The sequence below is a fragment of the Entelurus aequoreus genome, linkage group LG14 (assembly GCF_033978785.1).
Source record: "Entelurus aequoreus isolate RoL-2023_Sb linkage group LG14, RoL_Eaeq_v1.1, whole genome shotgun sequence".
NCBI classification, from domain to species: Eukaryota; Metazoa; Chordata; class Actinopteri; order Syngnathiformes; family Syngnathidae; genus Entelurus; species Entelurus aequoreus.
The window spans coordinates 38,968,996-38,985,926 of record NC_084744.1 but is presented as its reverse complement, the minus strand read 5'-3'; the positions used below and the strand labels follow the sequence as shown (position 1 = coordinate 38,985,926).

General features: G+C 41.8%; 1 protein-coding gene across 1 annotated transcript in view; it reads left to right on the top strand.

Moving 5' to 3' along the window:
- Nucleotides 1-16,931, top strand: part of abcb11a (ATP-binding cassette, sub-family B (MDR/TAP), member 11a) — a 36,760-nt gene that overhangs the window by 1,145 nt on the left and 18,684 nt on the right. Inside the window, exons 5-21 of the mRNA XM_062068797.1 lie at nucleotides 167-251; nucleotides 331-464; nucleotides 546-717; nucleotides 804-928; nucleotides 996-1,170; nucleotides 1,243-1,356; nucleotides 1,630-1,740; nucleotides 1,822-1,947; nucleotides 2,035-2,238; nucleotides 4,761-4,931; nucleotides 9,402-9,591; nucleotides 10,129-10,210; nucleotides 10,290-10,398; nucleotides 11,057-11,224; nucleotides 11,303-11,407; nucleotides 11,481-11,642; nucleotides 16,676-16,879. Of these exons, the coding sequence (XP_061924781.1) occupies nucleotides 167-251; nucleotides 331-464; nucleotides 546-717; nucleotides 804-928; nucleotides 996-1,170; nucleotides 1,243-1,356; nucleotides 1,630-1,740; nucleotides 1,822-1,947; nucleotides 2,035-2,238; nucleotides 4,761-4,931; nucleotides 9,402-9,591; nucleotides 10,129-10,210; nucleotides 10,290-10,398; nucleotides 11,057-11,224; nucleotides 11,303-11,407; nucleotides 11,481-11,642; nucleotides 16,676-16,879 (2,437 nt within the window). The remainder of the gene's footprint in view (nucleotides 1-166; nucleotides 252-330; nucleotides 465-545; nucleotides 718-803; nucleotides 929-995; nucleotides 1,171-1,242; nucleotides 1,357-1,629; nucleotides 1,741-1,821; nucleotides 1,948-2,034; nucleotides 2,239-4,760; nucleotides 4,932-9,401; nucleotides 9,592-10,128; nucleotides 10,211-10,289; nucleotides 10,399-11,056; nucleotides 11,225-11,302; nucleotides 11,408-11,480; nucleotides 11,643-16,675; nucleotides 16,880-16,931) is intronic.

Sequence of the window (16,931 nt, the reverse complement as noted above, 5' to 3'; positions counted from 1 at the left end):
GTGAGTGAGTCAATTTACTGTGGGTGAGTCAATTTACTGTGGGTGGCGATTATAGATTTTTCTCATTTTTGGTGCTCACAAACAGTGACCACAAATAGTTAACCATTTAAAAGTCAGTTTGGTGTAATCGGGGTACTATAAGTTATGAATTGCACTTTTTTGACAGGGTGGATATTGAAGCACAGATGACCATGTTTGCATATTACTACATTGGAATTGGACTAGGTGTTCTGTTTCTTTGTTATTTTCAAGTGAGTACACTCTGCCCTCTGAATCAAGCACAAATGTCATGACTGTATCTGACCTAAAATGTATTTTCCAATCCTCCAGATTGTCCTCTGGGTTTTGGCCGCTGCAAGACAGACTCAAAGAATCCGCAAGACTTATTTCCGAAAAGTAATGCAAATGGAGATCGGATGGTTTGACTGCAACTCGGTTGGCGAACTGAACACCAGATTATCTGAGTGAGGCGTTTACTTGCCCAACAGGCTGATGTCAGTATGTACGGTATGCTTTACACAGCTTGTTGTTTTGCTCCCTTTCAGTGATATTAACAAGCTCAATCACGCCATCGCCGACCAAGCGTCTATCTTCATTGAGAGGATCTCCACCTTTGTGTTTGGCTTCATGGTGGGCTTCATTGGCGGCTGGAAGCTGACATTGGTTGTCATTGCCGTGAGCCCCCTGATTGGAGTAGCTGCTGGACTGATGGCGATGGTGCAGTTGTGACTCAAACACCGCATACACTGACTTATTATCTCTTTAAAGTACGCTTTACATTTTCGGTGTGATTTTTTTTGTAGGCTGTGGCAAAGCTAACAGGACGAGAGCTGAAGGCCTATGCAAAGGCGGGAGCTGTGGCTGACGAAGTGTTGTCAGCCATCAGAACAGTGGCAGCGTTTGGTGGGGAGGAGAAGGAGACTGAAAGGTACTTGAGTCACTTTTCACCATAGTCTTTCAAATGCACGTGAAGTTGAGAAGTATAACGTTTCCAGGTATGACCAAAACCTTGTGGAAGCTCAGAACTGGGGAGTCAAAAAAGGGGCCATCATTGGAGTCTTCCAAGGATATCTGTGGTGCATCATTTTCTTTTGTTATGCTTTGGCTTTTTGGTACGGATCAAAGCTGGTTATCGACACCCAGGAGCTCTCACCTGGGACTCTTATTCAGGTGCGTCAAAGAAAAAAGAGGTATTTTACCTTTTTTTAGAGACCCCAATCTAAATACTGTTGACCTTTTCAGGTGTTTTTTGGCGTACTTATAGCAGCCATGAATCTGGGTCAGGCCTCACCTTGCTTAGAGGCCTTTGCTTCAGGCCGGGCAGCTGCAAAGACCATCTTTGAAACAATCGACAGGGTATAATCAGCTTCCAATTTAATTATTATTTCCATTGCATTGGGGTTCTGAAGCTGGCTGAAGTCTAGGGGTTGTGGATCGAGCATTGAAATACGATTGAACTAACAATGGTTGCTTAAAGTCAGCTATGTGAACTAAGTTCTATTCTATTTTCTCAGAAACCATGGCTTTAACATCACTGCATACTATGACTATCCCCTCAGTCACTTTAAGATTCTATTGCTTGGTTTGCTCAGGATTCACACAATACCTTCCATCATTTTGTGTTTGCAGGAACCCCAAATCAACTGTTTTTCAGATGATGGCTATAAATTAGACAGAGTGAAAGGTGATATCGAGTTCCATAACGTCTCATTCTACTACCCATCTCGACCTGAGGTCAAGGTAAAAGTTGTTCCAACCACAAAAATCTAATGTAGGCTTCATGTATCATTTATATAACTACAGTAGAGAACCCTTTTTCAGATTTTAAATGATCTAAGCATGCAGGTGAAAGCAAGTGAAACCACTGCTTTTGTTGGTCCGAGCGGATCAGGAAAAAGCACGGCAGTCCAACTCATCCAAAGGTTTTATGACCCAAAGCACGGAAAGGTTAGGTTTTTTTTACATAAAATGCTAAATGTAAGTGGAAGATTGAACAACTTTTGTGTAAAAACACATTTAAAACTTTGACTGTAGGTGACTTTGGATGGTCATGACATCCGAAGCTTAAACATGAAGTGGCTTCGGTCTCTTATTGGCATTGTAGAACAAGAGCCGGTGCTGTTTGCAACAACAATTGCAGAAAACATCCGCTTTGGGAAACCTGGAGTGACCACGGAGGAAATAATCCAGGCAACCAAAGAGGCTAATGCCTATAATTTTATTATGGATCTTCCACAGGTATGTTGGGGAAAATCCTTGCACTTTTAGCGCTATGATCAATCAATCAATCAATCAATGTTTATTTATATAGCCCTAAATCACAAGTGTCTCAAAGGGCTGATGATGGCTTTATACACATGATTGACTTTGACTTGTACCTGTACCTTTGTGGCCCTGGAAAAGGTTCATTTAGGTGTGCATATTTACCAAAATATTCCTGCAATGTTTCATTTTCAGCCAACTGTTGAATATTTGGGCTAAGGATATTGCACAGTTCAGATTGTTATGCAGAAAACTATGGCATCAATGTGGCCTTATTGGTCTCACATTCACTTTTTTAGCCGGATTTATTGAGCTATGCAATAACAATTTATACTGAGCTCTGGGGCTGATTCCTTCGATTTTGTCTATAGTCCACCATCAGCCGAATCTGTTGCGTTTTTTTTTGGTTTTTTTTAATAGAGAATGTGATGATATATAGTAGTGAACAAAACAAATTTCTTATTTGCGACTTTTTCCACATAAAAAAAAGACGTAACCAACGTTTGTGAGGTTCTCGGCTCTGATGCAGCACCAAAATGACATCAAACTTGACTAAAAAGATAAAGTAAATGCTGTAAAAAAGTTTCCATATGTGAACAAGCGGAAGGATCATTATCTATCTGGTGACGCATCCTGGCGAATCCCACCGGATTCTGAAGACAGCCATATTGAGCTCAGCCAACTTTAAGATTATCGTGACACATACATTTTTTTTCGAACTGATAATACAGTCTTGGTTTCTTGTACCACCATGAAAGTGCTTTGAATTTAACCAGTAGTGAAATCAAATGTGCTAAGTTGTTAATAATCAAATATTTAAAATTCCTCAAACTTTTAAGTTAAGTCAGTGGTTCTCAAAGTTTTTTTGTCATCCCCCACTTTGGACAAGGGGGAGTTTTCAAGCCCCACCTGCCCCCATCGCCCCAACAGAACGCTAATACCAAGCTTAACATTTTCAAATTTATTGAACATCAAGTAACATCAAGTTGTATACATTCAAACTCAATAACATAAAATAACATCAAGTTCAATAATAAATAAAATAACTGTGCAGCTGTGGTATAACTTGCATCAAGTTCAATAATAAATAAAATAACTGTGCAGCTGTGGTATAACTTGCATCAAGTTCAATAATAAATAAAATAACTTGCATCAAGTTCAATAATAAATAAAACAAAAGTGTTATAACTTGCATCAAGTTCAATGATATATCAAATAAAAGTGTTATAACTTGCATCAAGTTCAATAATAAATCAAATAAAAGTGTTATAACTTGCATCAAGTTCAATAATAAATCAAAAAACTTGCATCAAGTTTAATAATAAATAAAATAAAAGTGCCACTTTGCAATCTTTGCAAAAAAAAAAGGAGGAGCTATGCATTTGGCAAGACAGGGTGGTGAACATGAGTTTTACAGTACTCCAGCATTAGTGGCTGCAATGAGCCTGTTTTGCACTGCACAGCTTTTCAAATGGGGGTTGCAGGCTTGACACTGCCACTCTTAAGTCATGCTTAATGTTCAGCTGAGACCTGTACTTCGTTTTGAGTGAAGCAACAGCTGAAAAGCCTATCTCACACAGATAAGATGTGGCAAAGGGGAGAAGAATGGACACAGCTCTCTGCCCGATGAGTGGATATTGATTAGCCTGCTACCCATCCGCGCAAAAGTTTGTTCCGCTTAGCCCCGCCCCCATTAGTTACTGTTGCTATGTCTGTCAAACTTTCGCTCCTACCTAGAAATTTAAAGCCTACAGGAAAAATAAGTAATTTACATTTATTTTTATAGCGGATTTCACAGACAGAAACACAAAGTGATTTACAGTGTGTATAGAAAATGAAAACATAGTAAAAAAAAAATATCTAAGAATATAACAAAAATAAAAAAAAATTTAAAGTGACATTTCCTCCCGTTCCTCGCGCCCCACCTGTCATGTCTCTATCCCCCACCAGTGGGGCGCGCCCCACACTTTGAGAAACGCTGAGTTAAGTTAAGTTAAAGTACCAATGATTGTCACACACACTAGGTGTGGTGAAATGTGTCCTCTGCATTTGACCCATCCCCTTGTTCCACCCCCTGGGAGGTGAGGGGAGCAGTGGGCAGCAGTGGTGCCGCGCCCGGGAATCATTTTTGGTGATTTAACCCCCAATTCCAACCCTTGATGTTGAGTGCCAAGCAGGAAGGTAATGGCTCCCATTTTTATAGTATTTGGCCGGGGTTTGAACTCACAACTTACCGAGCTCAGGGCGGACACTCTAACCACTTGGCCACTGAGTAGGCTAAAAGCACTACCCCATGATCAGACTTGTATTAGTGTAAATACTTTAATCCAGCCACATTCAGACTGAAATTCATTTATCTAAAACGCATAATTGGCTTCCAAGGTTTTTAGTTCCTTAGGTTTATGCAGTTGAACCGTGCTTAGCAGTCCCCTTACAGTGTTTGTGGGTGTGTTTGTGCAATTTAGGAAGCTTTGATCTTGCAGCGACTTATTTTGCAGAAATTTGACACTCTGGTGGGCGAAGGTGGCGGTCAGATGAGTGGTGGACAGAAGCAGAGGATTGCTATTGCTCGAGCTCTGGTCCGTAACCCCAAGATCCTGCTCCTGGATATGGCCACATCAGCCTTGGATAACGAAAGTGAAGCTGTTGTGCAGATGGCTTTGGACAAGGTATGCGATTTACTCGCTGTAAACCAGGGGCGTCAAAATCTTTCTCTGTCACGAGACCCTCAGAGGGTTGCTTCAAGGATTCCGCAATGTTGCGATTGCAGGAATTCAAGGAAATACAACTGATTCCTGCAAATTATGGCTGGCTTTGCAACTTTGCCTGATCCCCGCAATCTCCCTGTACATTTTAGTTAATCATCCACATTTTCAGCAATTGATTTTGTCCCAGGGCAGCACAGTGGAACAGGGGTTAGTATGTGTGCCTCACAATACGAAGGTACTGGGTTCGATCCTGGGCTCGGGATCTTTCTGTGTGGAGTTTGCATGTTCTCCCCGTGACTGCGTAGGTTCTCTCCTGGTACTCCGGCTTCTTCCCACCTCCAAAGACATGCACCTGGGAATAGGTCCCTCCCACCTCCTAAGACATGCACCTGGGGATAGGTTGATTGGCAACACTAAATGGTCCCTATAGTGTGTGAATGTTATCTATTTGTGTTGGCTCTGTGATGAGGTGGCGACTTGTCCAGGGTGTACCCCGCCTTCCGCCCGAATGCAGCTGAGATAGGCTCCAGCACCCCCCGCGACCCCGAAAGGGACAAGCTGTAGAAAATGGATGGATGGATTTTGTCCCAGCAGCACTCAAACGCAACACAACTGTCTAACCAATGCTGTCTCTAGGGGCGATTTTGCAGCAACTTTTTGAAAATCCAGCAGCGAACTTAGGCATTTTAGGCTATGACAATCACAAAGAACCCGCAAAATCCTGGAGGGACTGATTATTACACAATAGGTATGTGACGTTTACCGGTATGATGACAAACCGTGTTCAAATTCCAGATAGTTATTAATGATGTTTCCAATTTGAATTATTGTCAAACTGCGATTAATTAGCACACACACTTACTGATTCTACCCATTTCCTAGAGAAGAAGCTAGAATAGGCTGACCATATTCTATGCGTGCAAAGGCGGGCAGCACGCCAAGGCCGGGACTAGGTGAACATTTGCCAATGATACTCGAACTTGCTTTATAAATAATATATTTATTTAAATAAAACATTTTTTCTCCTCTGTTGACAGCAGTGTTGGCGCTAGGAATTTTCAAAATGGGGTCCCAGGGACCCCATCAAGTCATAAAAATGGGGTCCCACAGTAAATTTTTGGGGTCCCACTTTTTTGTAAGTGTTTTGAAAACAAATGACAAATGTATGCATTATCCTGTTGTATCTCACATTCTATATTGTGTTTTGGAAAAAGGTTGTCATAAACGTTACTTAATTCATTAAAAAAAAATTATACAAAAGAAAACAAATGTGTATACATATGTAAATGTATTCAGTTATAAACATTCATTCACTTTCTTCTTTCCTTCATGGATCTAAACTTTATCGCTGCTGGTAGTTTTTTCTATGTTTTTATTTAATAAGTTGTAGGTGTATTTATTTCAGTATAAACCTGTAAAAAGTGTTTTGCTTGGGTCATGAAATGATGATAATGGTGTGCCAGGGCATACATACATTTTATATTTAACGCTTAAATCTCTGGAGTCTACATCAACTTCGGATCTATTCCTCATTTCAAAATGTTTTAGTTTTTTTATGTTGTTTTTTTGTTTGTTTGTTTTTTTGTCAAACAAAACTATGTTTTTTATGGCAAACACACAAAATATGCAAAATCTTCCACCAAAAATATTTTTTTTAATTGAATATTTGATGGGAATAAGCGGTAGAAAATGGATGGATGGATGGATGTGAAGTAATCCAAACCTTTGATAGGTCAATAATTCATAATAACATTGATTTTGATTCAATATTATGTTTTGAGCAATGACCGTTTGAAAGAGGAAAAAACAGCTTTGTTTTATTAGTCAACATTGCAACTGTTTCTAAATTACATTTCACCTTTAAGCTTTTTTATTTCACTTTTGTTATGTTTTTGTTTATTTTAATAGTATTTTTACAATGTGCCGTGGGCCTTTAAAACATTAGCTGTGGGCCGGAAATGGTCCTTTCTGATTTCAATGCGTTAAAAAGACACACAAAGTGCGTTAATGCCAACACTGCTTGACAGTATAACAAAATAAGTCACACTTATATTCTGTAACATTCACAGTTTTGGAAAAAAGTGCAGAGGTAGAAATATTCAAAATAACCTCTGGTATATAATCTAAACATAAATAATGCCTCAAAACAAGTTAATTAAATTTAAACAAAAAACAGCAGATGAGCTCTCGCCCTGCACAGCTGTTTTGCCCTTTGTAGTGTCATATGGGCTTGTAGATCTGTGGCCCCTTTATTTGCCACAGATATATACGTTCCTGCTTTGCACACAGAGCATTCTGCTTTCCATGTGTCACGGCCAGGACGAAAACACAGATACTTTTCCCGCAAATCATCAGTGAAGTTACATTTACGTTTCGGCTTCTCTCTTGTGTCCTGTCTGTCTCCCGACTGTCTTGCTCTCTCGCTCTCTGTCTCTGCCCCTCCCTCATGAATGTTGCTAGTGCGCACACCTTCACAATTTGTTTTGTTTTTAATCCCTTCTTAACCCTGGACGTACATTGAAAATACACGCAACCCTAACTCAAAATACCGGACATTTGAGGCATTTAAGAAACCCCGCCCGGACAGCCTGGACAGCCCCGTAAAAGAGGACATGTCCGGGGAAAAGAGGACGTATGGTCAGTCTAAGCTAGAACACTAATTGCTAGCTAACTTAAATGCTAGCCTGAATACAACCAACGTTTTAACAATAAAACTTGGTTAAAATAGGCTGACCATACATCCTCTTTTCCCCGGACATGTCCTCTTTTGCGGGGGTGTCCGGGCTGTCCGGGCGGGGTTTCTTAAATGCCTCAAATGTCCGGCATTTTGAATTAGGGTTGCGTGTATTTTCAATGTACGTCCAAAGTTAAGTTAAGAAGGGGTTAAAAAAAAATGAAGGTATGCGCACTAGCAACATTCGTGAGGGAGGGGCAGAGACACGGAGCGAGAGAGCTAGTGAGTGGAGAGAGAGACATGAGAACAAGAAGTGCCGAAACGTAAATGCAACTTCACGGATGATTTGCGGGAAAAGTATTCGTGTTTTCATCCTGGCCGTGACACATGGGAAGCAGAATGCACTGTGTGCAAAGCAGGAACGTATATATCTGTGGCAAATAAAGGGGCCAAAGATCTACAAGCCCATATCGACACTACAAAGCACAAAACAGCTGTGCAGGGCGAGAGCTCGTCTGCTGTTTTTTGTTTAAATTTAATTAACTTGTTTTGAGGCATTATTTATGTTTAGATTATATATAAGAGGTTATTTTGAATATTTCTAACTCTGCACTTTTTTCCCAAAACTGTGAATGTTACAGAATATAAGTGTGACTTATTTTGTTATACTGTCAACCAGTGTTGGCGTTAACGCACTTTTTGTGTTTTAAATTTTTTTTTTTTACCATTTGCGGCCCACAGCTAATGTTTTCAAGGCCCACGGCACATTCTAAAAATACTATTAAAATAAACAAAAACATAACAAAAGTGAAATAAAAAGCTTAAAGGTGAAATGTAATTTAGAAAAAGTTGCAATGTTGACTAATAAAACAAAGCTGTTTTTTTTCTTCTTTCAAACGGTCATTGCTCAAAACATAATATTGAATCAAAATCAATGTTATTATGAATTATTGACCTATCAAAGGTTCCGATTACTTCACATCAAATATTCCACTTTGAAAAATATTTTTGGTGGAAGATTTTGTATATTTTGTGTGTTTGCCATAAAAAACATAGTTTTGTTTGACAAAAAAGGGCAGTAAACAAACAAACAAAAAAAACCTGGGACCCCATTTTGAAAATTCCTAGCGCCAACACTGCTGTCAACAGAGGAGAAAAAATGCTTTATTTAAAAAAAATATTATTTATAAAGCAAGTTCGAGTATCATTGGCAAATGTTCACCTAGTCCCGGCCTTGGCGTGCTGCCCGCCTTGGCACGCACATATCTTTTTGGGATTTCAGAATATGGTCAGCCTAGATAAAATATTTCAGTGTACTTTTTGTGCACATTGAAAACTACGATGATAATGATGTTAACCGTGATAAAGTTGGACAAAATATTCGTGACATGAAATGTTCATGTCATTAGATCGCTAATAACCAATTGCCTTTGAACAATAATAGTGTTTATTAACAAACTGATGCAAAACTTACTTTGGAATCAGAAGTCAAAGTGAAAATGTGATGTTTTACTTTGGCTAGTCTATAATTTAGTTTGAAAATGGGTTCAATGAAAAAAAAAAGCTAGGAATAGCTTGTTTCAAATATATCGATTGATATTCTTTTCCTGTCGAAATTTGAATACATTAATCAACATTATTTATTTCCAGGCTTTTGCGGACCATGTAAAACGATGTGGAAGGCCAGGTGTAGCCCCCGTGGCTTGAGTTTGACACCCGTACACACTTTGGTGGTGAAATCCCTCTCTTGTTGGCAGGTGCGTGAGGGCAGGACCACAATTTCCATAGCCCACCGACTTTCGACTATCAGGAAAGCTGATGTGATCATTGGATTTGAACGTGGACAGGCTGTGGAGAAAGGAACCCACAGCCAGCTACTGGAAAAGAAAGGTGTCTACTTTACTCTGGTCACCCTGCAGAACCAAGGTGTATCAAACACAGCTCCAGGTAGGGTCATCGACTCCTTATCCTTCAATATATCTTTTCTTCAAACGTTATGTCTGCTTATGTGACTTGTGTAGACGTGGTCTTATTCTGTCAATCTTTTTGACTTGTGGGTCACTGCATTGTGTAAAACTCGTAGATAGAGGGCGCTATTGTCTGACTTTGTCAACTTAAATCTTCCTGAATCCTGACTAAAGTTTCCATGTTCAATCAGGTAATAGTATTCTGTTTTCATTTAATGTACTTTGCGCCACATGGATAAACAACATTTGTCAGACTGAGACTGAGTGCTTAAGGGTATTTCAACTGTTAAATACTGGTATTTCTCTTAATATGTTCCCTTCGTGTGACCTACCAACAAATTAAAGCCAACATTTCGTTGTCACAGTTGGCATGCAGTCTTACGTTGCTCTTTAGCTTGCATTTCCTCTTTCTATGGTCCCTGTTCTGCTAATGGTGAAATTGGAATGTCAGAAAAAAGATGCTGCTTTGTTTTCGCCAATAAAATCAGTCATTTGATGATGTATTCTCTCTTATCAGTGACCGTCAGTGGCAATACGGAGGAAAACTTTGAATTAAAAGCAAGGCATTTCAGCCAAGGCAGCAGACGGTCCAATAAAAGGTGCGGTAAAATCTACCGAAAAGAAATACATATTGTCAGATAATGAGTTAATTTAGTTTTGTCCATTTTATTCCCACAGGAGTTCAATTCGACTGCGATCTCAGAGCAACTTGTCCAATGATTACGGCCCTGACACAGTATACAACAGTTTCAGGATCTTGTCCAACCAGAAGATCATGCCAGACAGTGTAATGAAGCTTTTCTTTGCTATCTGTCATGTGGAAATCAGACTAGTGTAACGGGGGCCAGCCAGTAGCACTGAGTTAACCACCCGGGCTTTTAGCTCGGGGGTCAGCACACTTGCCTCTTATGCGGAAGACCAGGGTTCGCTTCTCCATGCGGATTGGGATAAAGACTTAGACCTAGACTTCCTTTTCATTGTCATTCAAATTTGAACTTTACAGTACAGATAAGAACAGAATTTTGTTGCATTAGCTCATGGTAGTGCAGGATAAAAGAGCAATAAGCTGCAGATATAAATAAATAGATTACTGTACAGATAAATATATTGCACTTTTGCATATGCATCCACGTTTATGGATGTATGTTATATTGTCTTTATATTCCAGCCAGTTAATCCATTTTTGGGGGGAATTGAGGGGATTATTATGATGCGTTCAAGAGTCTTACGGCCTGAGGGAAGAAGCTGTTACAGAACCTGGAGGTTCTGCTACGGAGGCTGCGGAACCTCTTTCTAGAGTCCAGCAGTGAAAACAGTCCTTGGTGGGGGTGGGAGGAGTCTCTGCAGATTTTCTGAGCCCTGGTCAGGCAGCGGCTTTTTGACATCTCCTGGATAGGAGGCCACGCGTGTTATACTCGAAATAACCTAATGTGAATGTTTAACAGGCAGATTTTGAGGAAGATGAAGACGAACATCTGGAGACAGCCCCAGTTGCACGGATTCTCAAGTACAACAAGTCGGAGTGGCCCTACATGCTGCTGGGCTCTCTGGGAGCTGCACTCAACGGCTCTGTTAACCCTATCTATGCTGTCCTGTTCAGCCAAATTCTCGGGGTGAGGGCTTCTTGCATCTCTTAGAAGATGGACTTATTCTCTGTTTTACTGTTTGATGTTGCATTGTTCTGCATATAGACATTTGCCATCGGCGATGTGAGTGAGCAGAGGGAGCAGATCGATGGGATATGCCTTCTGTTTTGCATCGTGGCAGTGACCAGTTTCTTCTCGCAGTTTTTACAGGTTGGCACTAACATTGGCACTGTATGTCAGCTTGACATAGAAATATGGTTCGACTGCAGATTTGATGTTCCAGGGATTTGCCTTTGCAAAGTCCGGAGAGTTGCTGACGCGGCGCTTAAGGAAATTAGGCTTCCAGGCCATGCTGAGACAGGAGATTGGCTGGTTTGATGACCCCCGAAACAGCCCCGGAGCTCTGACCACTAGACTGGCCACTGATGCCTCCATGATCCAGGGGGTGAGTACAGGGCCTCGATAGTGTGGAATAGAAAAAAAACACATCTTATGGGCTTAGCGGGTATCTGAATGTATGACACTGCTGTCGTGTTTTTTCTTTTATTCAATGAGTTTGAAACATAGTGCAAACGTGCTGCATTATTGACAATCATTCACACGTATGCTAACACCTTCCAACCTGGAAGTAATGGTCTGTAAGGCAGCAATGTCACGTTCTGCTCCATCACTGTCAAGGTGTGTTGTTGACGAACCCCAAGATGCAGAGATGGAGGCAGGCTTGGTACAGGAAAACATGGTTCTAATGTTCAAAAATAAGAAAAGGAAAACACGAACCAGAAACCAGGAAGCAGGAACAGGAGTCAGGATCCAGGGAATAGCTTAACGCACACAGCTAGCAACGACAGCATACAGCAAACAACGACACGACACGACAATACTCCAACACCGAGTGGAGGACAAAGCAGGTTTAAGTAGTAGCTGGCTGATTGACACCAGGTGTGGCCCGGTGCCCATCAGCCACAGCTGAGGGGAAAAAGCACTCATGGAGACAATCAGGAAATAACCAAAATAAGAGTGCTGACAGGAAACAAAGACAGGAAACAGAGACAAACGCAGAGGAAAAACTAAGACATATCCCAATAACAAACCCTATGTAACAAAAGAAATAAAAGACGGCATAAATAGGAAAAAGCAGGCCTTTAGAAGTAAAGACAGAGCAGGACTGTCAGTTGTCCAAAAAGAACTCAAACAACTTCTCACTAATGCAAGAGAACAACATAGGCAAACAATGGAACATCATCTCCAAATGTCAAATACAAAAAAACTTTGGGACACAATTAAATCAGTCACTAATATGAACCCTGCAAAGAAACAAATCATCACCCTGGATGAGCAGCAAAAATCAAATGAGCTAAATGACTTTTATTTGAGATTCGACCATCAAAACTTCTCTCAGGAGTGTGACAGTGTTTTGCAGTCCCTGCCAGACACTGATGACAACTGCTGCCTGGAAGTCGACCCGACCAGCATCCGCCGTCTCTTTAGTAGAGTACGTACAGGCAAGGCCGCAGGCCCTGACGGCCTCCCAGCTTTTTTGCTCAAAAGCTGTGCAGAGGAACTAACTACAGCATGGTGTCCAATATTCCAACAGTCACTTAACACTCACACTGTTCCAGCTCTGTGGAAGAAGTCAATAATAACTCCAGTGCCTAAAAAGCCCGGTGTCACAGTAAACAACGACTTTCGTCCTCTAGCGCTCACTTCGATTGTTATGAAATGTTTTGAAAAATTTGTTGTGTCACTGCTCATGAAGGATGTCAAGCCAAAGTTAGATGTGTACCAGTTTGCGTACAAGCAGGAATGCAGTACTGATGATGCAATCCTTTGCACCTTGCACTTTATCTCCAAGCACCTTGAGAACACAAAAGCTTATGCTAGAATTGTATTTGTTGATTTCAGCTCAGCTTTTAATACAGTGCAAATTCACATACTCTTGGAGAAGCTCAAAGACATGGGTGTAAACTCCACCTTGATCAAATGGTTCCACTCTTTTTTAACGAAGAGAACACAGCAAGTGAAGGTCAACAGAACACTGTCAGACACCAAACACTGCAACACAGGCGTCCCACAGGGTTGCGTTGTATCACCAACACTGTTTACATTGTACACCAATGATTGTAGGACTGTGCACCCTAACAATTATATGGTGAAATTTGCGGACGATACCGTGCTCCTAAGCCTTCTACACAAGGATACGGACCCCTCTGTATACCAAGACGAGATAGACCTATTTATTAGGTGGTGTGATACCAACTATCTTACTTTAAATGTGACCAAGACACAGGAAATGGTTTTGGATCCGAGGAAAGTGACTGACCATGAGCCAGTGGTCATCAAAAATCAGGAAATCACCCAGGTATCCTCATATAAATATTTAGGGATTCATATTGATAATCTTCTCTGCTGGAAGACACATATTGACAAACTGTGCAATAGACTGCAACAGAGGCTATATTTTTTGCGAAGATTAAGATTGTACGGCGTAAGCACCCACATCATGATGATTTTCTACCGTGCCATTGTAGAGAGCATCATTAGATACGGGATCACCTCATGGTTTGGCAACCTAACCATTAAGCTAAAAAGCAAACTGGCCGGCATGCATAAAACGGCAATGAAAATCGTAGGGAGGAAAGAATATGAGCCTATACAGAGCATCTATGAGCAGGCAGTTAGGAAAAAAGCTAAGAAAATTATTTCCAACTCACAACACCCACTCTTCCCTGAATATAGAACCCTGCCATCAGGGAGAAGACTCCGGGTCCCACTATGCAAATCTAACCGCCTTAAATTATCATTTGTCCCAGCCTCCATTAAGCTGACCAACAAGGTGCAATAGAATGTTAATACATAGGTTAGCACTTTTTTAGCACATAGCACTTTAGAACTAAGCACTTTAGCACAAATCACTTTATCTATGAGCTCTAGTGCAATGCACACTGGCACTTTATCTTTATCTCCATACTGTAGATTTTATGCCTACATCAAAGTGCCATCTATGTCTATCAAGCTCCATGTTCTGATGTTTAAATGTTAGTTGTCTGGTTGTAGTTGTGTCTGCGCTTGTGTTTTTGTTCTGTTTTTTTTGTGTATGTTAAGAAAGCAATGATGCACTGTGCCCAAGACAAATTTCCCCGCGGGGACAATAAAGTTGAACCTTGACCTTGACCTAGTCAAACTGTCAGGGACAAGCCTGACAATCACCTGACATATAGTGGTGCGTTCATGGCATTTTCAAAAATGGCAAGTTTGAATAGAAGCATGTGTTATATTGTTTCCCATGCAGCATTTAGTAGGCTGCTAGTGTTAGCGTTAGCCAAGCTACATTCGGGTTACAAACAACGTACCATATTTTTTTGGGAAAAAAAAAAAAAAGTCGTCTGTTTACTTGGAGCGATCTGTAAGGTCAAAAATGATTAAATATTCCTTTCAGAGAAAGAGCGCCATATGATCAAAGTATTTTAAAAGTTATAATAGTCATCCAGTGTACATACTGGACCTCTGAAATGAAATGGCTGTCTTCTCTTTCCGATGGAAAATTTGCAGGTCTGGCAGCCACCTTAGGTTGATGTGTCCATTAACCTTTACAGACTTTGCATCGCAAAATTCAGAAGGAGGACAAGCTCGGCTTTAAACGAAGGTGGCAGTTCATTTAAATGGCTTGTCCAGTGGATGTGGTCATACAGATCCATTTCAACAACTCTACTTATTTTGTCCTGCTACCGAGCCTTTGGAACAGAGTCCAATTAGTCTTAGTACGCTCCCTTGCTTTTTTTGTAAAGTCCATTTTATATTGGCACCGTATCCAACTCAGCCATGTGAACAAAAACGTTTGCCTTTAAAAATGGGGACCACAGCCCACAATGGGCGCAATCATGTGCCCTTCTGAGCCCATTTGTTCATTTCAAGAACAAGGTCTGCAGTACATCTATTTTTAGGCTAGCACCAGAGTAGCTTTGTAACCATTGAACTTAGTCAAATGATGAACATTGAAGTTTCTCGTTGTTCCCATTGGGTTGAGATTTTTCTTGCCCTGATGTGGGATCTGAGCCGAGGATGTCGTTGTGGCTTGTGCAGCCCTTTGAGACTTGTGATTAAGGGCTATCTATATAAGTAAACTTTGTTTGGTTGATTGATTGATGATACAATAGTAAATAAAGTACTCGATACTGCAAACAATGCAAAACTTCTTTTTTTTATTAAACTTTGTAGGGCCATGATTAATTGAAAAGTTTAACCTTCAAGATGTTTGGAAACCGGCAGCACGGTGCAACAGGGGTTAGTGCATGTGCTTCACAATAAGAAGGTCCTGGGTTCAATCCCTGGGCTCGGGGTCTTTCTGTGTGGAGTTTGCATGTTCTCCCCGTGACTGCGTGGGTTCTACTCCGGCTTCTTACTCAGTGGCCTAGTGGTTAGAGTGTCCGCCCTGAGATCGGTAGGTTGTGAGTTCAAACCCCGGCCGAGTCATACCAAAGACTATAAAAATGGGACCCATTACCTCCCTGCTTGGCACTCAGCATCAAGGGTTGGAATTGGGGATTAAATCACTAAAAATGATTTCCGGGCGCGGCACCGCTGCTGCCCATTGCTCCCCTCACCTCCCAGGGGGTGAACAAGGGGATGGGTCAAATGCAGAGGACAAATTTCACCACATCTAGTGTGTGTGTGACAATCATTGGTACTTTACCTTTAACTTAACTTAACAAAGACATGCACCTGGGGATAGGCCCCTCCCACCTCCAAAGACATGCACCTGGGGATAGGCCCCTCCCACCTCCAAAGACATGCACCTGGGGATAGGCCCTCCCCCCTACAAAGACATGCACCTGGGGATAGGCCCCTCCCACCTCCAAAGACATGCACCTGGGAATAGGCCCCTCCCACCTCCAAAGACATGCACCTGGGGATAGGCCCCTCCCACCTCCAAAGACATGCACCTGGGGATAGGCCCCTCCCACCTCCAAAGACATGCACCTGGGGATAGGCCCCTCCCACCTCCAAAGACATGCACCTGGGGATAGGCCCCTCCCACCTCCAAAGACATGCACCTGGGGATAGGCCCCTCCCACCTACAAAGACATGCACCTGGGGATAGGCCCTCCCACCTCCAAAGACATGCACCTGGGGATAGGCCCTCCCACCTCCAAAGACATGCACCTGGGGATAGGCCCCTCCCACCTCCAAAGACATGCACCTGGGGATAGGCCCCTCCCACCTTCAAAGACATGCACCTGGGGATAGGTTGATTGGCAACACTAAATGGTCCCTAGTTTGTGAATGTTGTCTATCTGTGTTGGCCCTGTGATGAGGTGGTGACTTGTCCAGGGTGTACCCCGCCTTCCGCCCCAATGCAGCTGAGATAGGCTCCAGCAGCCCTGTGAACCCGAAAGGGACAAGCGGTAGAAAATGGATGGATGATAGATGTTTGGAAAGCTTGCAAATAAATGGCAGGGTGTATTATTTTGTATTTGACAGGCTACAGGATCTCAGATCGGCATGATTGTCAACTCCCTGACCAACATCGGAGCATCTTTTATCATCGCCCTCTACTTTAGTTGGAAGTTAACTTTGGTCATTATGTGCTTCTTGCCTCTCATCGGGCTGTCTGGACTCTTTCAAGCCAAAATGTTGACAGGTTTCGCAAGTGAAGACAAAAAAGCCATGGAGGCGGCAGGCCAGGTCAGTGTTCCCCACAGGATGTCAAGTTCCAGCTCATTTTTCTAAGATGGCG